General features: G+C 44.2%; 1 protein-coding gene across 5 annotated transcripts; it reads left to right on the top strand.

Moving 5' to 3' along the window:
- Positions 1-9754: 9754 nt before the first annotated feature.
- On the top strand, positions 9755-23900 carry dus2 (dihydrouridine synthase 2). Of its 5 annotated transcripts, none has more exons than XM_011475759.3 (16): positions 9755-9878; positions 12618-12838; positions 12923-12968; positions 13926-14017; positions 14097-14140; positions 14961-15021; positions 15087-15134; positions 15209-15274; positions 15840-15910; positions 16180-16266; positions 17845-18013; positions 18089-18210; positions 18289-18429; positions 20026-20113; positions 21436-21509; positions 23364-23898. In XM_011475759.3, exons 2-16 carry the CDS (start codon positions 12719-12721, stop codon positions 23623-23625), a joined length of 1491 nt encoding a protein of 496 aa, XP_011474061.1. In that variant the 5' UTR covers positions 9755-9878; positions 12618-12718; the 3' UTR covers positions 23626-23898. The 5 variants fall into 5 exon arrangements, with proteins under 5 accessions (XP_011474061.1, XP_011474062.1, XP_020559439.1 ...); XM_011475760.3 differs by having other exon boundaries at positions 9769-10129; positions 21442-21509; positions 23364-23900; XM_020703780.2 differs by having other exon boundaries at positions 9769-10129; positions 12681-12838.
- Positions 23901-23912: the final 12 nt, after the last annotated feature.

The following is a 23912-nucleotide window of genomic DNA, read 5'->3' as shown; positions in this document are numbered from 1 at the left end:
ACATAAATGGACGTACAGAACCGCTGACCAACACCTCAAAGGAGACCAGAACTCTTTCTCTGCTTAACCTTCCACAGGAACTTTGAGGGATGTTGGTGATCAGTCATTTAGACCCCGGCAGACGCCAACCTCAGACACACCTGTTGGTGCACTTCAAAATATTAGCCTGTGATTGTCACATGAGGTACAAAGCAAGTAGCATCACTGTCAGCAGAGAGCAGATCAGTGGCCCTGCAATTACTGCTGCTGTCAGGGGTCTGCATCTTCTCTGCAAATGAGGAGGGGGTGTTCCATCGCTGCTGAAAGCCGCGGTCGACAGCCGCTTGACCCTGGCTGACAGATACACTTGTCAACACTTTGCTCTCTGTCCTCAGCTCCCCCTCCCCTGCTTCCTTTGCTCCTCCCCCTCTTCGTCTCTTTTTTAAGCACGGGCTCCTTTGTCCTCCTCTTTCCGTCACCTCCACACCTATCACCTTTATCCTCTTTCAATTCTACCTTCCTCCCCATCCTCCTCTTCATTCCTCTGAGTTTCTGTCTGATGCTGTCAGCTTACAAATAATTATAGGTAATCATCTAAATGGACAGTAATTACTTGAAGGGGGGGGGGGGGTGATGGTGTTCATCTTTGCAATATTGTGAGTTAGCGCTTATGCTTTGACTTGTACTGGTAGTACTGAGCCCATCATCAGATTTCTGTCTGAGGCTTTCAGGAACATTCCGTCTTATGCAAACATTTCATGGTCATATGGAAAAAGCAGCGTATTTTCAAACTGACTGCATTCTGCAGGCACTTCTTCATCCTCCTTGCAGAGTTGTTGAGGAGCGCACTGCACAATCATTTCTGTAGATCCTTCAGTCAAAAAAGTGACTTAATGTCAGGGCAAGACTTTAACCACTTTTAAACAAGTGAATTATGAATAATTGTTTTATGAATTCGCAACAGAAATGCAGTATTTATATTATTCAGGTTATTTTACTTCAAAAGAAGATTTTACATGTCCTACCTCAACCCTCAGGGTATGTTACAGAAAATTAAAAGGTGAATTGAGGCCTTCCTTTATTATTTTGCCCTCACATCTCCACAACAGACTCAGTAAAAAAGTACATCACTACTAACACTGTGCTGACCAGCCAATGCAGCATTCAACATTTTGCTGTTTGGTGAACAGAATCTACAACATGACGTCAGTTTCAGCTGAAGCAGCTTTTTGGAGGTCATGGCCCAACGAAGCTAAATGACTTTAAAGCAGAGAGAAATGTTCCATTGTAGACGTTTTCTAAAACAAATGGGGAAACTTACTCTCACACTATGCAGGTGTGTATGTGTGTTTGTGAATAGAGGGATGGATGGTGAATGGATGGATGGATGGATGGATGGATGGATGGATGGATGGATGGATGGATGGATGGATGGATGGATGGATGGATGGATGGATGGAGGGATGGATGGATGGATGGATGGATGGATGGATGGACGGACGGACGGACGAACGGCCGGACGGTCGAACAGACGGACGAATGGGCGGGCGGATAAAACAGACACACTGGGTTTTTAAACTTTTATTGAGTGTTTATTTAATTATTTTTATTGAGTATTTATTCCTATTTATTTACATTTCTTGTTGAAACCCCAACAAGAGCACTGAGGTCAGCCAGGGAGCTGCTTTAGGTTGTTAATTTAAGCTTTTGCAGAGAGAAGATGAAGTATAAAAAGGAAAAGCTCTTAGTGGCATATCACCACTGTAGAAACCAGAGTCAGCCATCCTCATGGTCAGGTTTCGAAATGCTCAGTTCTTCTACAGTCTAGAATATCAGAGAGTTTAAAAATTGGTGACTTTTTGATCAATTTTAGGTTTTTGTTTACCTTTTTGAAGCACTGGGATGCCATCCATCATCTAAACCTGCTATAACCCATTCAAGGTCGTGGGGTCACCGGAGTCTGTCCCCGCTACTGTTGGGTTAAGGCGGGGGACACCCTGGACAGGTCGCCAGTCTGTCGGAGGACCACACACTCACACATTCACACCCAGAGACGTTTGAGAGGAACCAACAAACCAATGAAGCATGATTTTGGGCTGTGGGAGGGAGCAGGACTACCCCCAGAAACCCCACGCATGTAGGGATGTTAACGCTGAATTTGATCCAATTTGTTTTGGGTTTTTTTTCTCCTTTACTTGGACAGAACTTTGCCCAGGCAGATCAGAGTTTGTTTAATGTACATTGAAATCTTTACATTATCTGAAGTTATCCGATCATTCCAGTGAACATTATGGAATCAGGATAATTTGGAATTGTCCTATCTTTTTCCTGCATGCATTCATAATTATCTCATGTAGTTTGTTCTTTTAGCTCTACATTCTTTTATGTACCCAATAAACAGGATCAAGATGAATAGCAGCTTCAGTGTGAGGGGGAAACACAAAACCAAGTGTGGATGAAAGCCTCTGCTATATTTATGGAATATTAAAGGACTGCAAAAGTCTTTAGCCTGTTTTCAGACCTTTAGACTCTAAGAACTTTAAAAAAGAGACATGGATCATTTTAACAAGGAGACCTGATGTGAAAAAACTGTTGAACTTTCAGAGATCATGTCGAGTAGAGCCACATTTCTGCAGCACCGTCTGTCTATGGCAGCACCAGTCTGATTTATTTTAGAACTGTAAACCAAAGTTTTCAAAAAGAGAGAGGAAGTACATGTGTAACCCTTGTGCTATCCTAGGCACTTTAACATTGGGAATAGGGTCATCTAGACCCACTAGACAGTGCTCTGAACCTTTTTTCTTGAATGATTTGTGATCTTCACTGGTGTCCATGGATTACATGAAATCTTTCCACCTTTATCCACCTTTGTCATGGTAGGGAGAACACGTCAATATAAGGGTGGGGTCATCTAAGATATCACTATGGAATAAATCTTCTTTACTGCATGAGTTGTCTGACTGAATGCTATTTGAAAATGGTTTATGATTGAATGGAAAAATCGCAAACATTTGCTTTTGAGGCAGAAAGTACAGACATTTCTCCAAAACTGTATAAACTATTGAATAGTTTCTTTAGTGGCAGGAAGGAAATGAACATGAAAAATAAAAGTGTAAAGACATTTCAAAATTTAGACTATGTCTGCATGGAAAACTTTGGAATAATACTTCACTGAAAACAAATAGGTCCATAAACACACACTTTAAAAAAAACATGTTTGTGCTGAATTCTTTTACTTTTTGAAAGATTTTTTGGGGACTTTGGGCTGTCAGTCTAGCTGCTTGGGCTTCAATGACAACATATTCAAAAGTTATTTATTTTAGTTTGTACAATTGTAAAAAATTATGTTTTTATGTTAGAACGGCTTTAACTCATTAAATAACACACATGTATGAATCTAAGTTTGCTTCAGCTACAGTTAGCTTTGATTTCCACACTGCATACATTCTACTTTGGGGGAAATTACCATTTTCTGGACGGCTCCTTTCAGCTGTCCTCGCTCAGCGTTAGTGTGTCAGGGTCCTTATCAGCTAATTGTTAATCACTGACCTGTAATAAGCTCTTAATTGAGACTCTGTGAATTAAAGATAATAGTCATTAGTGTGAGGAGAGAGATCACCCATCACAAGGAGACAAGACACGTCACAGCTCCGAGGATGAATGATGGCTCTCAGTGTCAGGAGCACAACACCAGGCATCTAAGATGGAAATGGATGTTTCTGGCAGCATATGTTCCTCAACTGCATTAATGATGTTTGCATAGAAAACAGCTGAATAAAATGTAGACACATGTAAGGAAAGTTGTGCCAGACATTTAAAACATGAACTGCATCACTTTCCTTCAACAGATATAAATGTAATCAATCTCTGGAAAATTATAAAGTTTATACAAACAGCAAAACCCAAACCAGGACTGTCAAGTCATTTTAACCCTTGTGCTATCCTAGGCACCTTATCATTGGGAGTTGGGTCATCTAGACCCCACTAGACGGTGCTCTGAACCTTTTTTCTTGAATGATTTTTGATCTTCACTGGTGTCCATGGATTACATGAAATCTTTCCACCTTTATCCACCTTTGTCATGGTAGGAAGAACACGTCAAAGTAAGGGTGGGGTCATCTAAGATATCACAATAGAAGAAAACCTTTCCATGTCTGTGTCTGTGTGTTCTATTTTTTTCAATCTCAAAAAGACACAGTGTCATACAGTTAAAGAGCCTATATCGTGCTATTCTTAAGCCTTTTATAGTTGACAATATCCATATACACTAATAATATATTACCTTCCTTGAATGCCCGAAGCGCCAAACAGTCACAGTCTCGTTCACACACTGATCGCGGCTTCTCTGCTGAACACTGGCGCCATCCTTCCACCATAGGCAAGGTGGGGTTCAGCGTCTTGCCCAAGGACACTTCAACACAAGGTGGGAGTCGAATCTACAGTCTTCTGATCAGTGGTTGACCGCTCTACTGCTGCACCACGGCTCCCCTGTATATTAATATATATTAAAAGTAGTAGTATATTAAACTTTATTTCTAAAGCACTTTTACAACGCGAGCTACTCAAAGTGCTTTACATAAAAACATAATCAAATTTAAAAACTAAAGGACCAGACAAACAAATATTTTGTTTAAAACTCACACAATGCCGGCAACACCCCCCCCCCCCACACACACACACACAAACACATAAACACACTCGCCATGATAAAAAGAGTGATAAAATGATGCAATGCATGAATCTGGCTTGGTACTGAAGAAAGGAAATTACATTTTGAGGACATGTCCACATCAGTGCCCCCCCCCAGGGACCCCCCCACTCAAGTTCTACTAAAGGACCCCCCCAGATCTAACAATAAGAGCCAAAACTTCAAATAAGTTCCTAAATTTCAACTAAAAGCTAGATTAAAAAGGTCTTGAGCCCTCCTTTAAAAACACGAACAGTCTCTGCGGCCCTGAGGCATGCTGGGAGGCTGTTCCACAGGAGAGGTCCAGAAAAACTGAGTGACTCCTTGTCGTTTGTTTTAGTTCTGACTTTTGAAATAACGGCCGGTATCAGAGGACCTCAGGGTCCGCGATGGCTCATACTTTAAAACCATATCAGATAAATATTGAAGCCCAAGACCATAAAAACATTGACAAACCAATAAAAGAACGTTAAAACCAATTCTGAATTTCACAGGGAGCCAATGCAGCGGTTTTAAAATGTCTCCCCGTGGTCCTCGTCAGCACGCGTGCGGCTGCGTTTTGCAGGAGTTAAAGGTTCGACATCCTTCTTCTGGGAAGACCAGAGAGCAGGGCATTCCAATGATCTAAGCTGCTGGAAATAAAAGCGTGCATTAGCACCTCTGTGCTGGCAATAGTAAAACCACTTTAGTATGGTACCAGAGATGCTCAAAACACTCAGCCTGCTGAGAAAAATGCTGTGATCTACTGTGTCAAATGCTGCACTCAGATCCAGTAGTACCAGGCCTGAGAGTTTCTGACAGTCCAGGTTACTTCCTTCTAAAACCAGACCGATACATTCAAAGATGTTATTTCCATTTAAAAAGTCATTGAATTGAATATAACCCTTGTGCTATCCTAGGCACTTTAACATTGGGAGTTGGCGCATCTAGACCCACTAGACAGTGCTCTGAACCTTTTTTCTTCAATGATTTGTGATCTTCACTGGTGTCCATGGATGACATGAAATCTTTCCACCTTTATCCACCTTTGTCATGGTAGGGTGCACATAACTGCAGGGTGTAAGATGCTGGCAGGGAAAGCATACATGGATCCCGTCACTTGGCAGAACATCAGGAAGAAGGAACATGAGAAACTGGAGAAAGCATGGAAAGTGAAGGTGACAGTGGTGCCTGTGGTAATTGGAGCACTCGGGGCAGTAACCCCCAAGCTGGAGGAGTGGCTACAACAGATACCTGGAAAGACCTCAGACCTCTCAGTCCAGAAAAGCGCAGTACTAGGAACAGCTAAGATACTGCGCAGGACCCTCAAGCTCCCAGGCCTCTGGTAGAGGACCCGAGCTTGGAGGAGAAACCACCCACGGAGGGTGAGAGGGGCGTTTTGTTTTCTTTGTTTTTTTTAAACATATATATATATATATATATATATATATATATATATATATATATATATATATATATATATATATATATATATATATATATATGTATGTTAAGAAGGCCCCAGTTCAAGTCCTGATTCCGGCTTCCTCCAACCAAAAACATGCTTGATAGGTTCATTGGTTTCTTTAAATTGTCCATAGGTGTGAATGTAAGTGTGCATGGGTGTGTGATTGTGGCCCTGACACAGACTGGCGACCTGTCATGGGTGTCCCCTGCCTTCACCCACGAATGACTAGGATAGGCTCCAGCAACCCTGTGACCCAGAAAGGGATAAAACGGATTAGAGGAGGAATGAATGAATTCTACTGATAGATGGTCAGTGTTTTTAAGGTTATTTATTTAGATCTTTCAGGGGTCAAAGTGCATCCATCAGTACTACAACATTTTATTTTGTAACTCATAATGATAAGGTGTCACTTCATTGTTTTATCAAATGAAGGAGAGTGAAACGGGTGGGAGGAAGACCATCTGTGCCTCTGTGTGCTCATTTGTCATTGACACAAACACGTCAGTCCTTTTTCTTCCCAAATCCTGAAATGTGCACAAAGATATAGAATAATATTTTGTATCCCAACCCTTTTTATCGAAACATACGTGTCAAAATGAAACAGTTGCAGTCTAGGTGAGTCCAGCCCCTGACAGATGGAGAGTTCTGCACATCCTCATCGTCCTGTGAGTTTATGAGTGAGCATCTTCACAAAACTCTGCTCTGTTCTTCAGTCTTTCATCAAATGTGGTTTTATTTTGCCATTACATTGTTTTGATCCCTTCATTTTCTGACCTGTTTATAATAAGATATATGTGATTGGATGCCCTTATTAAATGGATCAGTGTTGTTCTTTTGCTCATTTTTCTTTAAACGTTTCATTAAATCGTGCATTTTTGGTGAAAATTAAAGCAGCAAATACCATTGATGATTTCAGATGTGTGCGTGCGTGTGTTCCCACATGCCTGCACGTGTGTGTCCAGCTAGTAAAGAAAGCTTTTAATTGAATTGTTCATTGATCAAGCCATGTTTATTAGTGGATGAAAGTTACATTAACCTTTCCATCGGCCCTGACATTTTCTCTCCCTCTAAATGGAGAATTAAAGACCATTGAAAAGTCATTAGGGAAATTTACTGCTTCTGTTGGCTGGTCAGCCACTGGAAAGGCTGCAAGACCACACATCTCTGTGTCCCCCCCCCCCCCCCCACCCCACCCACGTCCCCCCCATTCACTGTTTAGTCCCACTAATTACAGTGGAAATGTCCCGAGTAAAAACTTTTGTATTTCAAATGAAATGCGATCTTTGCAGAGTCTACAGAATCAATGTTTTTCTAAATATAATTTAGCTTTTCTGTAAAAACTTCAAAGCAACGTGTACAAATTTATCTTATCATCTCATCTCATCACTTTAAAAAATGATGAAAGGATTAAATCAGACATAAAAGTGAGCCTCCATCGCAGCTATTATTTAAATATTAATCGTTGCCTAAAATAATTCTGAATGAATTAAAGTGTAATGATTGATTATTTCATTGTCTTGTGTTAACGTATTGGTGCCTGGCCATGTATAGACCCCTGGGGAACCCCAGAGGTCAATGCCATGAGACACAGTCGCCCAAATCAACAGAATACTTCCTTTGATCAAGAGAAAACTTCAACCTTTCAAGGTCAGCTCCAGAGATGCCAACAGAATAATCTAACAAAGGGAAAGCAAACGTCTTCATTGTCTTTCTTTTAGTAATTAAGACCGTACTGTTCTTTACCCAACTTATTTATGACAAAACACACATTTTCCTGCTGTTATTAAGTTTTTCCTTGAATTTCCTTATTAAAATAACATGTAAGCTATTTCATAAAAACATGTGAATTTTTCTTTTGGGTTTTCCCAAATAAAATGCTGATGCTTGGCACCATTTAAATCATTACAACATTACAATAAGCAGAAAATGGAAAAAGTCACTCATTTTTTACCAAAACTAAAAAAAAAAAATTATATTTGAAACTAAGAACAACAATATTTTGTTTGTTAACTGAAGTATTTCCTGAACAATCAGACAAGTGTTTTAGATTGGAAGAATCTTTCCTCCCTGCACTCTCACAGGTGCAGCAGTTTCCAAACTGACTCTTCACAGGGACGCTCTCCTCCGGGCTCCTTCAGGCTCCTCAGGTCAGGGGCCTGTAAAGACCTGTAAAGCAACACATGCAGAGACGTAGGAGCAAGAAGGAGGAAGGTTCTTTGAAAGTTCTCATGGGCTTTTACAGCGTCTTCGTGTTATGGGGTCAATGCGCCACCTGCTGGTAGGAGAGTCAAAACACTGCCTCAGAGGTTCCTCTGGGGTTTTTGGTTTGGGCTGCACGGTGACATGCAACACTCTCGCCTCCCAGTGAGAAGGGCCTGGTTTGAATCCCGCCCGGGTTCTGTGGGGAGTTCTCGTCACGCATGTGTGGATTTCTCCAGGAATTCCAGGTTCCTCCCACAGTCCAAAAACACGCTTCATGGGTTCATGGGTGTAAAATTCTACCTAAGTGTGCATGTTAGCGTGTGGCTCTCCATCTCTTCTACAAACCCTACTTAATTTATATTATTTAATATATTTTCATTCTGCCCAAGAAATTTGCCCTTTAGGGTATAGCTGTGATATTTTATCCCTTTTGGGATGGTGGGGTTGCTGGAGCCTATCCTAGCCACTCTAAACAAAAGTTGGAAAAATATGATCAAGCACTTGATACATATGTTCTTTATGCACATTTTATAATCATGAATAAAAACGAGGCAGAGCATCATTAGTCAAGAGGAAAAGGATAGAATAGAGGAATCCCAGCCCAATCAGTAATGAATGACTGAATTATTTCTATAGTGCACCAAATGCTTCACAATAAAAGGAAGACCGAAGAAAGTTTAAAGTTAGACAAATTAAGAACAAAATTAAAAACAGCATATAAAATTACAAAAAGCAGTCTGCAATAAAATACATACAAATAAATAAGAATGCATTAAAACAAATAAAAGACAATAAAATGCCACCAACTACTGAGCATTAAACGCCATTCTAAAAATTTTTAATTGAGATTTAAATCTGTTAAGGTGAGATATCAGTGAAGTGATATAATTAGAGATCTGTCATTTTAGGCATCTACAATAATTGATTAAGCAACTTTTATTAGTATAAGGTAATCCTTAAAACTCTAGAAAAGCTGTGGACTGTTAAAAGCTCAGTTAAGTAAACTGGGACAAGACCATGACAAGCTTTAAAAACACTTGGTAAAAGTTTGAACGGTGAAGTGAACTGGGTACTGGAGTGATGCAGATGTTCCAGTGTGTTCTGAACTAACTGGAGACGCTTCAGTGATCGATCATCTTATTCTCGTTATGGTTAAATTTCTGTCACATAACTTTGTTATTTATCTGTAACTTTCTGGCAAAAAAAAACATGTTTTTATTGGGGTTTTTGTGTGAGCCTAAGCCACTTATCCTCAGTATTTAACAGAGAAAAACGTTTTTAACTCACTTTGTAAAGATGCCTGTTTGCTGTATTCTGAGCATTGGATATTCTATACATTGTCGTTGTTATATGTAAACGACAGTATTTTGTTTGTTGACTTGAGACGGCAGTCCGCTTGGATGCCAGCAGGTGGCGCCAGTGCGGCGTTCAGCAGTGGAAGAAGTTGAAGAAGTCCGACGTTGAAGCGACCGCAGCAGAAGAAGAACGCAAGCCGGTAGCCGGAAGTTCAGCGGCACGGAGCCCTCGTACTCGCTATCGTCATCACGGGTTAAGACAGTTCAGGTGAGATTATTTATTTAAAGTGTGCGGCTTCTGCAGGGTTGGATGTGAACAGAGCCCGCGTGGAGTTAGTTAGCTGGTTAGCTCTTCGTCATCTTCATCACGTGACGGCTGGAGGTGGAGCGGAGGAAAGTTCTCCGGCGTGGACAGTGAAGCTGCCTGCTCAGCCCCGCCACACGCTGCACCGTGTCATCATGATGTGGTAACCACTCCAGCATCACCGTCTCCCTGATGTAACGCGTTACATCCGCTCAGTAAGTAACGACAGAAGCTTACGTTAACCGTGTGTAGCGCAGCGGGTCCCGGGATCCATGCAGACCACAATGATCTCTGATCTACTGCAGCTCCTGACAGACACGAGGCTCTGTAGGAACAACAAGCCGTATTGATTTGAGGCATAATTGAACATTTATTTTATTTATATTTGTATAAACTCCAGGACAATATAAATATTAAAACTGTGACTGATGTTTGGTTAAGTGAAGGTATCAGAATCACAGCCAGTTCAAACCCATAACAATTTATCTGGATAACACTATTATTTACACTACTCACCATAAGTCAGGGAGATTGTTATTTACACGAGTGCTTCTCCTAATTTGTCTGAATTTGAATGAAATGCATAAAGTTCCCTTTGATATTACTAATAATAAATGAGAAAAAAACACAGTTTTCATTTAATTTAATATTTATTATCCCATAAATAAAGGCAATAATAAAGATAATAACAAACATTGGCCATGTCAGTAGCGACTATTCCCACCTTTTGCTCACACCGACAACCATCAGTTGTGTGCACGGTGACCTGACACTCATCAGTGAACAGGACGGTCGACCGCTGCTGCATTGTCCAGGTCACATGGTCTTGTGTCCCCTGCAAACGTTCATGGTGGTGTCTTGGAGTCACCTGCATTCAGGTGAAAGCGGTGGAGTCGGTTAACATCTGCAGCTGTGTGGCGTCTGCAGAACCATGTCTGAGGTCAGACGTCCTTAGGTTCTGGTCCTGGTCTGTCCCAAACTCTGCCAGCAGTTCTGAGTATGATTCCAGTCTGCTGATGACACTCTGAGACTCCCCAGGTTCCCCTGCAACACCTGACTGCCTGCTACCAACCTGAAGGCGCCGCGGTCAGGAGGAGCTGGTCGTTGTGTGTTCCTGGCTGTTGGAATGATGAACTTGGAATGACTGACTGGCTAAATCAGCATTTTATCCCCACAGCATGTTGACGTTGATGCCACACTAAAGGGGTTTTTCTGTTACAATTTTATCCCCAATAAGTAAAACACTGTAAACAGTGAGACGATTATGTGGAAAACACACAATGAGGTGTGTCTATCAACACATCCTAAAAACCTGGGAAGTGAAAACAAACACTGTTTACTACATTTATGAGTTTTTAGTCCATTTATGCGTTTTCACTACATCCCTGACTTATGGTGAGATGTGTGTTTGCTTGTCTGCGTTGACACAAATGAACTGAAGAAACCTCCCGTTTGGTTCCGTGTGACGTCTGCTCGTCCTCAACAGCTTCAGCTTTTCTGGGAAGCTTTCCTTGTTTGGCTGTTTATGGGAATGTTTGAGCGTTCTTCAAGGAGCACACTTCAAGGAGCACATTTGTGACGGCCTGGATCCCAGTCTTTGCTCTGATCCAAAGAGTTCTGTCAGGTTGAGGTCAGGAATGGGATTTCCCGCCATCCTCTCTCATCCATGTCTTCATGGACCTTCCTGGTGCTGTGGCGTGGAACTGGAAGTGCTTGTCCCCAAAGCGGGAGCTTAGAAACATTTGGACCTGTAGCACATGTGGCATCACAGAACCAAACTGGAGAACCCGTTTACAGGAGCGGCCTCCCTCCTGTGGATCTGGTCGTGACTGAGATACCGGAGGACCAGACGCACACAGCAAACCTTTCATGGTTCTTAAAGAACGCGCATGTTCACAGTAAAGCACTACTAACACCGTTAAAATGCCTTTCATTACTGCTTATCTTCTAAACCATCCGTTACTGGTGTGCATTACTTTCAGTGACATTGCATGTCAACACAGCTGGGTCATTGCAAGGTCAGAGAAAGGTCGAAAGGTTTAAACATCTGAAACTCTTAAACTTTTTGCTTTACATTTGTGTGTTTTTCTTAAAGTAATCTTACAAAATAAGTGTTGCAGTAATTTTGACTGTAAATTTTAGCTAACAATTGATCCAGAATCATATTATTTTTGTTGGTAAAGATCCAGTAATTCTGTCTTATTTGCTGCAGTGTTTTTTCTTTTTTCACTGAGTTTTAGTCTGGTTCAATAGATTACAGATTAGGGCGGCACGATGTGAGGAAAACTTGGGATTTGTGACATCAGTGATCTATATTACGATGACGATATAACTTGCGATACATGAACAAATAGCAAAACAACCAAAAGCATCATTTCCATTTCACTGCAACAGTTTAATTAAAATAAGAGTCAACATAATTTACCTAAAAATTATATTCCAAATGACCCTCGTCTGCATCGGAGGCAAACATCTAACATCTGATTGGTCACATTTATAAAGGGATTTATTTGATTTTGTTAAACACTTCAAACTGCCATAAGATTGTTTTAGCACATTGAAGGTAACCATTTATTTCAATTGTCTCTGACTTTTGCGATATATGCGTATTGCACAGCTTGATATCGCGATAAGGATACATCTGCAATGTATTGTCGGCCTCATGCACGTTTTCCCAGTGTGCTTGGTTTTGTGTTTCCTCAGGTCCAACGTAAAGAAACATGCTCTGAGAGAGCTGTGTGTCATCTTGTGTTGGTTTGCACACAGCGCTGCGTTCTGCTGTTGAATGCGGCGTGGCTGACATCATGGCCGCAGGCAGGCTGACCTTCAGGAACATCAACGCCCTGGCCCCCATGGTCCGGGTGGGAACTCTGCCCATGAGGCTGCTGGCTCTGGACTACGGAGCTGACGTTGTGTACTGCGAGGTGGGAGCCTTTGGCGGGATTGGACTTCTTTCAAGGCGCTTGAGCGTCACAGCCGGCTCACAAATTCTTTGTTTTTCACCTCAGGAGCTGATTGACATAAAAATGGCTCAGTGTCGAAGGGTAGTCAACGGTAAGAATGCTCGTCGTCTGTCTTTGCCTGTTGCTGCTGTTCAGCCATCAGCAGGTCGTCCTGCAGACTGTTTGGATCAGTCAGAACACAGCAGCGTCATCCATCCACAGTTACATCTCCCTGTGCTTCACTGATTGAAGTAATGGATTGTTGTGGTAAAGCCTTCGTCACACGCGCCCGAGCAGGTCAACCCTACGACTGCTGCAGGCTTTTAGCTTGTTCGGCCCATAGAGGGTTGTGGAGAGAAGCGGCTGCATCCTGATGGGAGCTCAGCTGTGTCTTCAGTTCCCTTCAGGCTCATACAGCCACCTCAAGGAGCGCAATGAAAATGGAACGTACCATTGTCATGCGTGTGATAAGCGCATCGTGAAGTACTTGTAAGGCTAATGGAAGTTATACGCAATGATGACGTACGGCTGATAGTGTCTTTACGCAGAACTCTTGTCATGAAGGAGCACAACTGGCTCCTTACTGAGCGCACGCAATGCTCCTCGTACGGCATGTGTTGTATGTAAGGACGTCCGTAGGATGTCCGCACAAACTACAATCTGTTTCATTTCTTTATTTCTCACAGCCAGGCTGTGCACAAAGGAGTGTGCACATTTCATGTGAACAGTACTAGTGTACTATTAGGTTCTGGGGGTAGAGAAAAATGAAAAATCTGTCAGAACACGCCTGCATCTCGCCTACTTCCCCCGAGTGTGTTTGAGGCGATCGCTGCAAGCTGTGTCTCACAGCAAGCCCAGAGGAAATTCTGCATCATGAACATTTTTGGCTCGCGGGATCGTCTAGGAACTTAAAATGTCTGGCCAGCTCTATGGGCGTACAGGTTTGCCCATATCAACCCGCACAGGCAGTTGTGACTAAGATTAAACCCTCTGAAGAAACGGGCTAGTCCTAAACATCTGGTAACCATACAGGGATCTCCCTGATGTCTGGTGTGTTTTTGTCTGTCAGATGTGTTGGATACGGTGGATTTCGTGGCTCCAGATGATCGAGTGATGTTCAGGACCTGCGGGAAGGAGAAGGAACGAGTTGTCTTCCAGATGGTGGGATGCCGCGTGTTTAACCAGACGGAGGCGAGTCTGCAGATGCTTAGTCTCACTGACGCTGCTTTTGTTTCTTTAGGGAACAGCAGATCCAGACAGAGCGCTGGCCGTGGCCCGACTGGTGTGAGTTCATGTCTCCGTTGTTACTCTCCTACTTTCCCGGTGCAGTGCTTTGTGTTTGCAGGGTGGGCGGTAGAAGCTCCTCTTCAGCTCCAGTTCCCTGCCGTCCTATGAGAACATCTCAAACATGAGTGTGACGATGATCTGCTCCTGTGTGTGTGTGTGTGGCTGCTTTCCTCTGCTTTGACTAAACGTTTGGTTAATTTAGTTCCAACAAGGCAGGGCGGCTTTATTTATGCAGCAGCAGCAATGCAGGAGGGGGAGGGGCTTTCCAACGACGCAGGAGCTTTAGCCGCCAACAGGTTAAGGGAAGGGAGAAGATTGAGAACACTGGAGTGGAGCAACTTAGGATGAAGCAAAGTTTGGACTTTTTAAAGATGAGACAATTGGAGATCCTCTGAGATGATCAGGCAGCTGCAGAGCAGCTGAATGCAGCTTCACCCGGTTCGGTTCTGGCTCGGTTCTACCAGCTGCTTTGTGTTCCTTCAGCTTCCATATCTCTTTGCAAACAGACAGAGTCTCAGTGATGAAATGCTGAAGTTTAAGTTTGGTCAGTTGTTCAGAGGAGACACGACTCGCCTGTACGTCTGTCTGTCCCTCCTCACCTGCTGGTTCCCGTCGGACAGGAAGTCGTAGCTCCTCAGAGGCACGGTGGAGCAGAAGAGGAGGAGGTGTTGGTCTTGGGAGCAGAGCTGGTTCTGCTGTGGGTTCTATATGCTGCAGAATCCACTGAGTCATACACTGATTCTGTTTCATGGCTACAAAAGAGTGAAAGGATGCAGCGAAGTCTGATCGCTGGCTCTCTGCATCATCTGTTACACAGAGAGATGGACGTCGCCGCCATCGACGTGAACATGGGCTGTCCAAAGGAATACTCCACCAAGGTGAGGTCAGACCGTTCAGCGTCCGTCTGCTCGCTTCAGTCTGACTGATTCATGCCGTCCTGCAGGGGGGCATGGGCGCTGCTCTACTGTCCGATCCGGACAAGATCGAAGCTGTAAGTTTGACGCGCAGGAATACTTCCTCCTCGAAGCACAAAGTTTATTGTGAAGAGCTCCTGTGATGTGACAGATCCTGAGGAAGCTGGTGTCCGGAGTGTCTGTTCCTGTGACCTGTAAAATCAGAATTCTTCCTACGGTAAGCAGAGAGAGCCAAACAACCTGACCTTCACAGGCATCCAGGCTCACTCAGAATCCAGGAAATGTTGCTCCAACAGAGGTTTTGCCTGCATGAAGTAAACTGATACAAACCAGTAAGTAGACCTAAAAATTAAACAGAACAATAAAACAGCCAGGCAAAGGAACTGATGTTGGCTCAAATTAGAAAATTGTTTTAATTTTTCACACAAGCGTTTTTATTTCTGGAACGTGGTTCCATTGGAGATTCAAATATTTAAGGCAGCTTTGTGCAGAAAGTTCAAATTTAGGTGATAGCCCCTCCCAGAGGGTTTGTTGAGCTGCAGGAACAGCTTGGTGGTTTGAACCCCACCCTCAAACACGGGGAGTTTCAGGAGTGAGTTTCTGCATGCATCAGTTCTTATTCGTGTCCTTTGTATCTTTTTTATACTCACTAAGGGTTAGCAGTGTGGGAGACGGGGGGAATTCAATCCAAATTCGATCACAAATAGTATAGTCAGGTTTGAAAAGTGAAGCAGAGGGATGGACGTGTCAGCCGTCTGACCAGCATCTCTGCTGCCTTTCAGCTGGAGGAGACCGTCGCTCTCGCACAAAGGATCGAGAAGGTGGGCGTTGCTGCCATTGCTGTGCACGGAAGGTGAGCCCCTGTTTCATAACACGTTCCCGTCCCACATCTGTCGGATTGACGTGACCACATGACACAAGTCTGAGCTCTTGTAATGAAGATTTTAGTGGAAACTATCAAAAGATGTTCCTAATTTGAATTAAAATATATATATCTATGTAGTTCGAACAGTTTTTCAAAATAAAGAAACCCCTCTGAAGACCTGACAGTCCTGCCTGACCCGTTGCCTTGGAGACAAAGCTTCTGTGCTGTGGTAAACTGCTGTTCTCGTTCTGCTTCAGGTTCAAGGATGAGCGGCCCCGACATCCTGTCCACTGTGACTACATCCAGGCAGTCGCTCGGGCCGTTTCTGTCCCCGTCATTGCAAAGTAAGCGCCAACAGCTTTGTGAGGGACGTTCAGCCGGGGCTCATGTGCCGCTGTGCTGACGTCTCAGCCTCTCTGACCAATCAGGACATTTCCCAGAGCTTGATGCCTGCTTTGATGTTCTGTTAAGAAAGACTGCACTACATCATCACCTCCCTTCACTTCACTGACTGCACTTCATCTGAGTCTTCACAGCAGTCAAACCCAAACTTAGAAAAAAGGTTTTCAAGTGTTAAACTTAAAATGTTGTTAATAGAAAAACTTCTTCTTTGCCCTTTAGAGGGCGCTACAGCAAATCATCCACCTCCATCTAACCCTCTCCTCTGCATCCTCCTCCTTCACACCATCCACTCTCATGTCCTCCTTCTCTACCTCCATGATCCTTCTCTACCTCCTTGCTCCTTCTCTACCTCTATGCTCCTTCTGTACCTCCGTGCTCCTCCTTCTCTACTTCCATGAACCTCCTCTTTGGTCTTCCTCTAGTCATCTTTCCTTCAACCTCAGCATACTTTTTCCAGCATCATCACTGTTCCTTGTGTCCAAACCATCTCCATCTGCTTTCCTGCATTGATCTCCAGAACATCTACCGTGATCTGTTCCTCTGATGGATTCATTCCTGATCCATTCTGGTCCCACAGAGAACCTCAACATCTTCATCTCTGCATCAGAGTCTTTGAAACAACAACAGTGCTGTTCTCACCACCGTCTTCTACACCTTTCCTTTCATTCTTGATGATACTCTTTTGTTCCTCTTCACACCTCCAACCTTCCTCAACCTATTCTCTCCTGTTTGCAGATGTTTCTTCATCTATTTCCTACATGTTCTGTTGTTTTGGACTGTTGACTAAGAACTTAGTCCTCCACCTGCTCCACCTCTGCTCCCTCACCGTTACTCACCGTTCCTCTCATTTACACACAGATTCTCTGTCTTACTGACCTTCATTCCTCTACTTTCAAGAGAAACCTCCACCTTTCTAGATGTTCCTCCACCTGCTCTCTGCTCTCACTACAGATCACAGTGTCATCTGCAAACATCACAGTCCCCAGAGATTCTGGTCTGACCTCATCTGTCAGTCTGTCCATCACCACAGCAAAGATGGAGGGGCAAAATAAAGTTTTGCTTCTTAATCTTATGAAGCCCCTCTTTGTCCCTCACAAACAGAGTCCCACATTTGGGGAGTTTAGCTCTGGTTACCATCTCCAGCCAGCCCACTAGATATATGAGATTCACTGAATGACTGCTGACATGAATTGTTCAGGACTTCTTCCAGGAGAACAATGACAAAAAGAAACCAGGTCCTTTCAGGGGGTTGCTGGGAAAAACCTGCATAGTCAGACTGAACCACAATCAAACTTAATTTTTGACGTTTAAAAATCTTGTTTGTTGACCCTTCGGCACATCCCATCAGGGTTTAGCCACAGCAAATCAGCTTTCACTGATTCACAGAGGTGGTAGAAAATGTTAATCAAAAAAAACTCAAATCCTGATGGGTCTTAACTGCAGTACATTCAGAGGTCTGCCTCTGTTCTCTGATAGAGTCCATCACAGAAGCTCCTGACTCAGTCATTTGTGTTCTGCAGTGGAGGTTCTCTGGATCTGGTGAAAAGCTACGAGGACATTGAGGAGTTTAGATGTGCAACGGGCGCCGCCTCGGTTATGCTGGCCCGCGCCGCCATGTGGAATGCATCCGTGTTCAGAAGCCAGGGTCTTCTTCCTCTGGAGAGAGTCATGCAGGAATACTTAAAATATGTAAGTCGACTGTCCGTCACTCGTCCAAAAACGAACCCTGAAGGGCTTGAGGCAGAGCTGTCCGTTCTTTCCCAGGCAATCCAGTACGACAATCATGCCTTCAACACAAAGTACTGCCTGTGTCAGATGCTGCGAGACAAGGTGGAGTCTCCTCTAGGGAAGCAGGTTCAGGCGGCGCAGACCAACGCGGAGATCAGGTGTGGACAGGTTTAAGTGACGGTCATGGCAGTGGGAGCTCCTGGAAGGTGTTGGGTCATGTTGCACTTTTTTGACAGTGAGGCGTTGGGGCTGCAGGAGTTTTATCGGCAGACTGAGGAGCAGCTGCAGACGAGGAGGGACGCCCTTCAGAGCAGCAGCCTGCCCAGCAGTCCTGTCGTGGACGGAGGCGTCATCACCATGGCCGTCAAGTTTGAGCGGTCAGTTTGTAGCAAATGACAATGAATGGGGCTGCAGTGCGAGATTTAAATGCAATCACATCTCCCCACTTTTTTTTAAAACCCGTTTTCAAAATCTTTAGACCCTAAACTAGACGGTTCTACCATGTGTGGGAGGAGCTACTCTCAAAAGTTTTCAGCCTGATCACTGCATGTTTGTCTCATTTTCAATGAATTGGGAGTTCTGTTTTATTCATTTTAAAGAGTTCTACAAAGTCATTGGTACTCACGCCTCCATGTCTGGGTTCATGACACAGACACTCCTCCAGTACGGTGAGCTTCACCGTCTGCTGCAGACGCCTTCGGTGCTACGTCCATCTCTGTGAAACGGTGTGATGACCACATTATGCTGCATTCACACCGCACGGGATTCGTGCGTCAGGGGAGTCAATTTTCAATGCTAAGTCAACGTACAGACACGATCTGAGGTCCCGCGGTGCGTTTTGGGAGTCCGAAGCTGCGAGGCAAGGGACTCTGCTTTGGGCACATGACGTTTTCAGTGACTAGATCAAAGGGTAGAAAAAAAGCCTCTGTGACAGGCTGTCGACGCTTTGACAGGTCGCCAGCCTGTCACAGCGTCCATGGAGCTGGAGCGATCACGCCCAGTACTCTGGCCAGCCACCCAGTGGACAACATGGCGAGCTCCGCTGTCCAGGGTCCGGCAGCGCTAGTGAGCAGGCGCTCCCGGTCTGGGCAGACGGAGAGCCGCTGCAGGCGCCATTAAGGCGGGCGCGCTCGCTCCATGGGCTTATGATGTGTAGCTTATGTTTTTTATCGAAACAATAATAAAAAAAGATCTTTCAGTTTTATTTTTATTTTCTCCTCTTGAGTTAATGCAGGACAGAAATTCTTCGAACTTGGCCCCTGACAGATGGCCAAATTTGGCCAAGTTTGGCCCAGATTGGCACTCCTGCAGTACTGCGAGCGTCTCTGAATGATCTGGTGAACCCAGACATAGAAACCCAACTTACACGCTCAACATCATCCATGTTTTCCATCATGTGGCAACAGATGAAGTCCAGAAAAACATTTTATGCTGGGACCAACCTGCCGAGATGCGAATTTGACGCGTGAATCGACTCCAGTGTGAAAAAAGCATTATGTCGAGGATGGGAAAAATGAAAGCAGGAATGAAATTTCAGGATTTTTTTATTATTGTCTCGATGCAAAAAAGGAAAATATCATAAAGTTCAGGAGGAGAATGATCAGATTTTCCTCCATGTTGGTTTTGGATGTCAAGGTCCAAAGCTGAGTTCCTGATTGGTTGACGTGACGCACATTTTTCACCAAAGTTTAGATGATTGAACTCTGGACACACAGCAACACCCGTGCCGTTCTGCGCCGTGATGCCTGAAACTCGATGCCTGAAATGCGCCGCTCCCCCCCAAATCCCATTCAGTGTGAACACAGTTTCAGAAAAGTCGGCCAACGGCACCATAGTGGAAAATGATTTAGTGTTTCATATCAGTCAGCAGAACCTGTTCCAGCCTCAGAAATGGCTGCTTGCCTTCAGCGCTCTGGTTCTCTATAGAGGGCTCATCTCATGCGTTGTGTGTCTGTGTGTGTTTGTGGATCCAGAAGAGAGTATCCGCCTCAGATCACACCAAAGATGGTTCTGCTGGAGTGGAGCCGGAAGCAGAGGATGGAGCAGCCGCTGTACGAGACGGTAAGGGAACCCCGCCAAAAGATTTCAAGGAAGGATGTGCAGAATGACAGAAAGTTTCTGTCAGGTAAAGGAACACAAACGAAGCAATCCTGTGTACAGCCTCATAGAAACAAGGATTCTATCACTGAGGAGAAAAAATACAAACTTTGCCAAGTAACAGGTTTTTCTTTCAATGAAGTCTGCATTCATTCAGAAGATGTTGTCATCAATTTGAATCATGTAAACGGACCTGTAGTCGATCTTAGAGTATAAATAGAGCTGCAAGTAGCGTTGTATGGCCGCTCAAATTTAAATGATTCTAAATTGGTAGCTGGTACTAAAGGGATTATTATTTTTATCATTTCATGATGGCAGCTTCTTTCCCAAGGTCAAAGGTCAACAAGACTGGGGTTGTAGAAATGTAAAATTCCTTTTCACTGGGTGCTAGGTGTGAGCAAACATTGGTTAGTTTTTGATGATGGGGCTGGCATTTTTGCCCAAAGGCACATTTTGAAATAATTGAGCAAACAATCTGGTCTTTGCAGTCCAGGACTGCTGCAGAATATAAAAGAAAGAAAGAACATATGGTGACCATGTGTGCAGAAATGCAAGAACGAGTGTTTACGTGAAAGATGACGGCATCGGCTGCACGAGACATGATCAGCAGGAAACTGCATCAGAAAGGCATTAGTGCATGAAAAACCTTCTGCTGATAAGCGTGTCATGTCTCAACGCGTTGGCCAAGTGGGGTTGTGTTTAAAATCTCAGGGAAAGCCTACAAACGTGCTGCAGCAGCAACATTCATTGTTGCCTCTAAAGTAGGAAAGACTCTGTCCTCTGTTTTGGATGGAGTCCAACAGCTTTAAACGATGTTGGACGTCAGCAAAAATATGAAATGATCCGTCTGTCCCGAGATCGATGGGGTGAGGCCTGGAGCTCAGGGTTTAGAGAGGTTTGTCTCCAGAAGAAGAGTCATGGTATTGGCACTGACGGAGCTGATCATCTCACCCAACCACCTTCAGAGGTCAAACAGGTGAGCCCTGAGGGCCGGGCGGCTGCAGCAAACACTGACGTGCAGAAAGACAGATAGTTGCACAATGTTGACCAGCCTCATGGTGGTGCCTCAGAGGTTCTGCTGGGAAGATCAGCTCAGCCCGTCTGTTCCAGGTGAGTGTGGCAGGTCGGTGCCTGTGAGCAGTCAGACCTGTTCTTCAAGTGTGTGATAAGCGCAGTACCCAGCGATAACCAAAGCAACAACCAAGCATGTGAGCAGGAAACGCAGCAGATTTGTGTTGCAATCAACGCGTGTGTGTGTGTGTGTGTGTGTGTGTGTGTGTTGTCAGGTGCAGCGCCCTCAGGACCGAGCCTTCCAGTCCACTGTGACTCTGGATGAGAAGAAATACAGATCTTCCCTCTGGTCAGTGCACACCCAGAAGCCCTGCTCCATCACAGAGAAATTCAGTTTCACTGAAGTCTGCTTTATTCCGTCTGTCATTTTGAAATACTTGGGTTGTAATTTACACACAGTACAGATCGCTGTTTATCCCTGTGGAGGCCCACTGAGGCGCTGGACCCTGTCCTGGGTGGCAGTGTAGCTCAGGCGGTAGAGCAGGTCGTCCAACAACCGAAGGGATGGCGGATCGATCCCCGCTCTCCCCAGCCAGCTGCCCCCCCCCCGTCCCCCCCGAGCGCGGCTAGTCTGCAGCTCCCCCCAGGGGATGGAGCAAAATGTGGAGAAGAATTTCCCCATTGTGGGATAAATAAAGGATCTATTATTATTACACACACACCCTCACTCCTAAGGGACAACTTAGAACTACCAGTTGACCTATGTTTTTGGAGTGGGGGAGGAAGAAAACCCACACATGCATGAGGAGAACATGCAAACACCACAGAAAAGATCCAGCCGGGATTGGAACCAGAGCATTCTTGCTGTGAGATTGTGGTGTTGCAGTACTGATTAAACCTTTTAGATGAGAAGAAAATTCAGTTGAAAACGGCTGATCATCCACCAGAACAACAAAAGCAGAAACAGAAGAATTGCTATCAGTCATGTTCAGGATTGACAGCATTTGACATAAAACAATATTTTCTCCTTTTTGAAAGCATTTTTGCTTTAAGGCAGCATCAGATTGGGACTCTGATGAACAGATTCTACATTCTGATTAAAATGTTGATTCTGTTTTAAATGCAGTCCTAATAAAGAGAATCGGTAGCTTTCCAAAAGAAGATGGAACGCTTGGAAAAGCTCAGGCTTCGTCAGTGTTGCGTGTTCCAGCAGTCAGGATCAAATGAAGTGTTGTTGAAGAGCTTTTCTGCTCTTCAAAGGCCGCCCTCTGGCTCTAGCGAGGCAGACATCAGCAGAGGACACTTCCTGCTGTGCTGACAGCTTCTGATCGTTGTACATCTGCTCTGCATCCAACCTGCTCAAACACACGGTTTTTAGAACTAGAGAACTTCTGGATTTCAAGCTTCTACCTTCAGCATCACTGGATGCTCGGTGCACCAACAAGCAGTGTTACAGCCAACCATTCCTGTGCTAAGTTCAGTGGGATGGACAAGTCCATCCAGTCGGACCGCCTCACCCCCCACCCCCTGTGAATTTTAGAGTTCATGTTAAGATTCTTCTACTTTTTTTTTTAATCCTTAAACTGTTGTGCTCCGTCGTATCTTTCTGACGCGGCATGAGATTCTGCTCTGCTGGTGTCTTTAGCTGTTATTTTGTTTTGACTTGCTTTGATCTGCTGTTTTTAGGTTTTTATGTCACTATTTTTATATAGTTTTTTTTTTTTGACCGCCGTATAAATGATTAAAACTTAAAGATGTGGCTCATGTTGATTAAGAACATTACCGTGACATCATGCATATCCTGCGTTGTAGGGACCCTAACAATGGCTTCATGCTGTCTTCTACATGGAAATGACGCACAGAGCACGCGTGTTGTTCACTCGCTTCACTGGAACCAGGTGTTTGCTGCAGAGACGGATGCAAAACAGGAAACTAGGGAGTGACATTTCCCTTATCAAGTTATTGAGTGGACTTGATGTCTCCATGACAGAGGTGTAAACCCCATGAAGGTCCCGCTGCAGGAGCACGGTCCAACTGGGCTTCACCGTGTGGGAAGCTACGCTCTCGTCAGAAGATCAGATCATAATCGGCACACCTTTCAGCTGCTAATCTCTTCTTTTGTCGTGACTTTCCTCATTTGTCTCTCTGCACCCCATTTCCACTGCATTCCAGTGTGAAATGTGTTTTTTCTTTTTTCTTTCAGGGAAAAGTCAAAGAAGTTTGCAGAGCAAGCAGCTGCCATCGTCTGCATGCGGGTTTTGGGGGTCCCAGAGGGTCGCGTTGGTGACAAAGACTCTGATCTTGTCTGCAAGAGGAAGAGGGAAAGCAGGAAAAATGGTAGAGCAGAAGAAGAGAGGAGGAAGAAGCTGCATGTGGCAGATGATGTCCTGCAGGAGCTGGAAACTTCAGAGCAAAGGGTGGTGATGAAGACTGGAAGTGAGACATCAGAAAGGAGTGCAGACTGAAACCTCTGCATGATTCAGACTCTTTCTGTCCCATCACGTCATGCAGACACTGGGCTGTCTGAATGGGAGGCAAGAAGCTTCATGGAGGAACTGGAGCTAGTAGATGAGGATTTTATGTTGATATAGTTTCAGTAAAACTACCATCAGAGATCTCCACATGAGCTTCTGTTTTTTCTTTCATTTTACGAGTTTGAGTTTTATTTGTTCGTTTGTACCCAAGCTGCCTGCTCTTCTAAGTTGGATATCTTTAATAATATTTCCTCACACAAGTATAATGAAGCTCTGGA

The sequence above is a fragment of the Oryzias latipes genome, chromosome 6 (assembly GCF_002234675.1).
Source record: "Oryzias latipes chromosome 6, ASM223467v1".
NCBI lineage: Eukaryota > Metazoa > Chordata > Actinopteri > Beloniformes > Adrianichthyidae > Oryzias > Oryzias latipes.
Note: the sequence above shows the minus strand (reverse complement) of the source record. Positions and strands in the feature narration are given on the sequence as shown.

Bases quoted from the DNA above. Each gene is read 5' to 3' on its own strand.
- dus2 (XM_011475759.3), top strand. From the start codon at position 12,719: ATGGCCGCAGGCAGGCTGACCTTCAGGAACATCAACGCCCTGGCCCCC. The intron at 12,969-13,925 runs GTAAGAATGCTC...TTTGTCTGTCAG, and splicing joins GTGTCGAAGGGTAGTCAACG to ATGTGTTGGATACGGTGGAT. The intron at 18,430-20,025 runs GTCAGTTTGTAG...TTGTGGATCCAG, and splicing joins ATGGCCGTCAAGTTTGAGCG to AAGAGAGTATCCGCCTCAGA.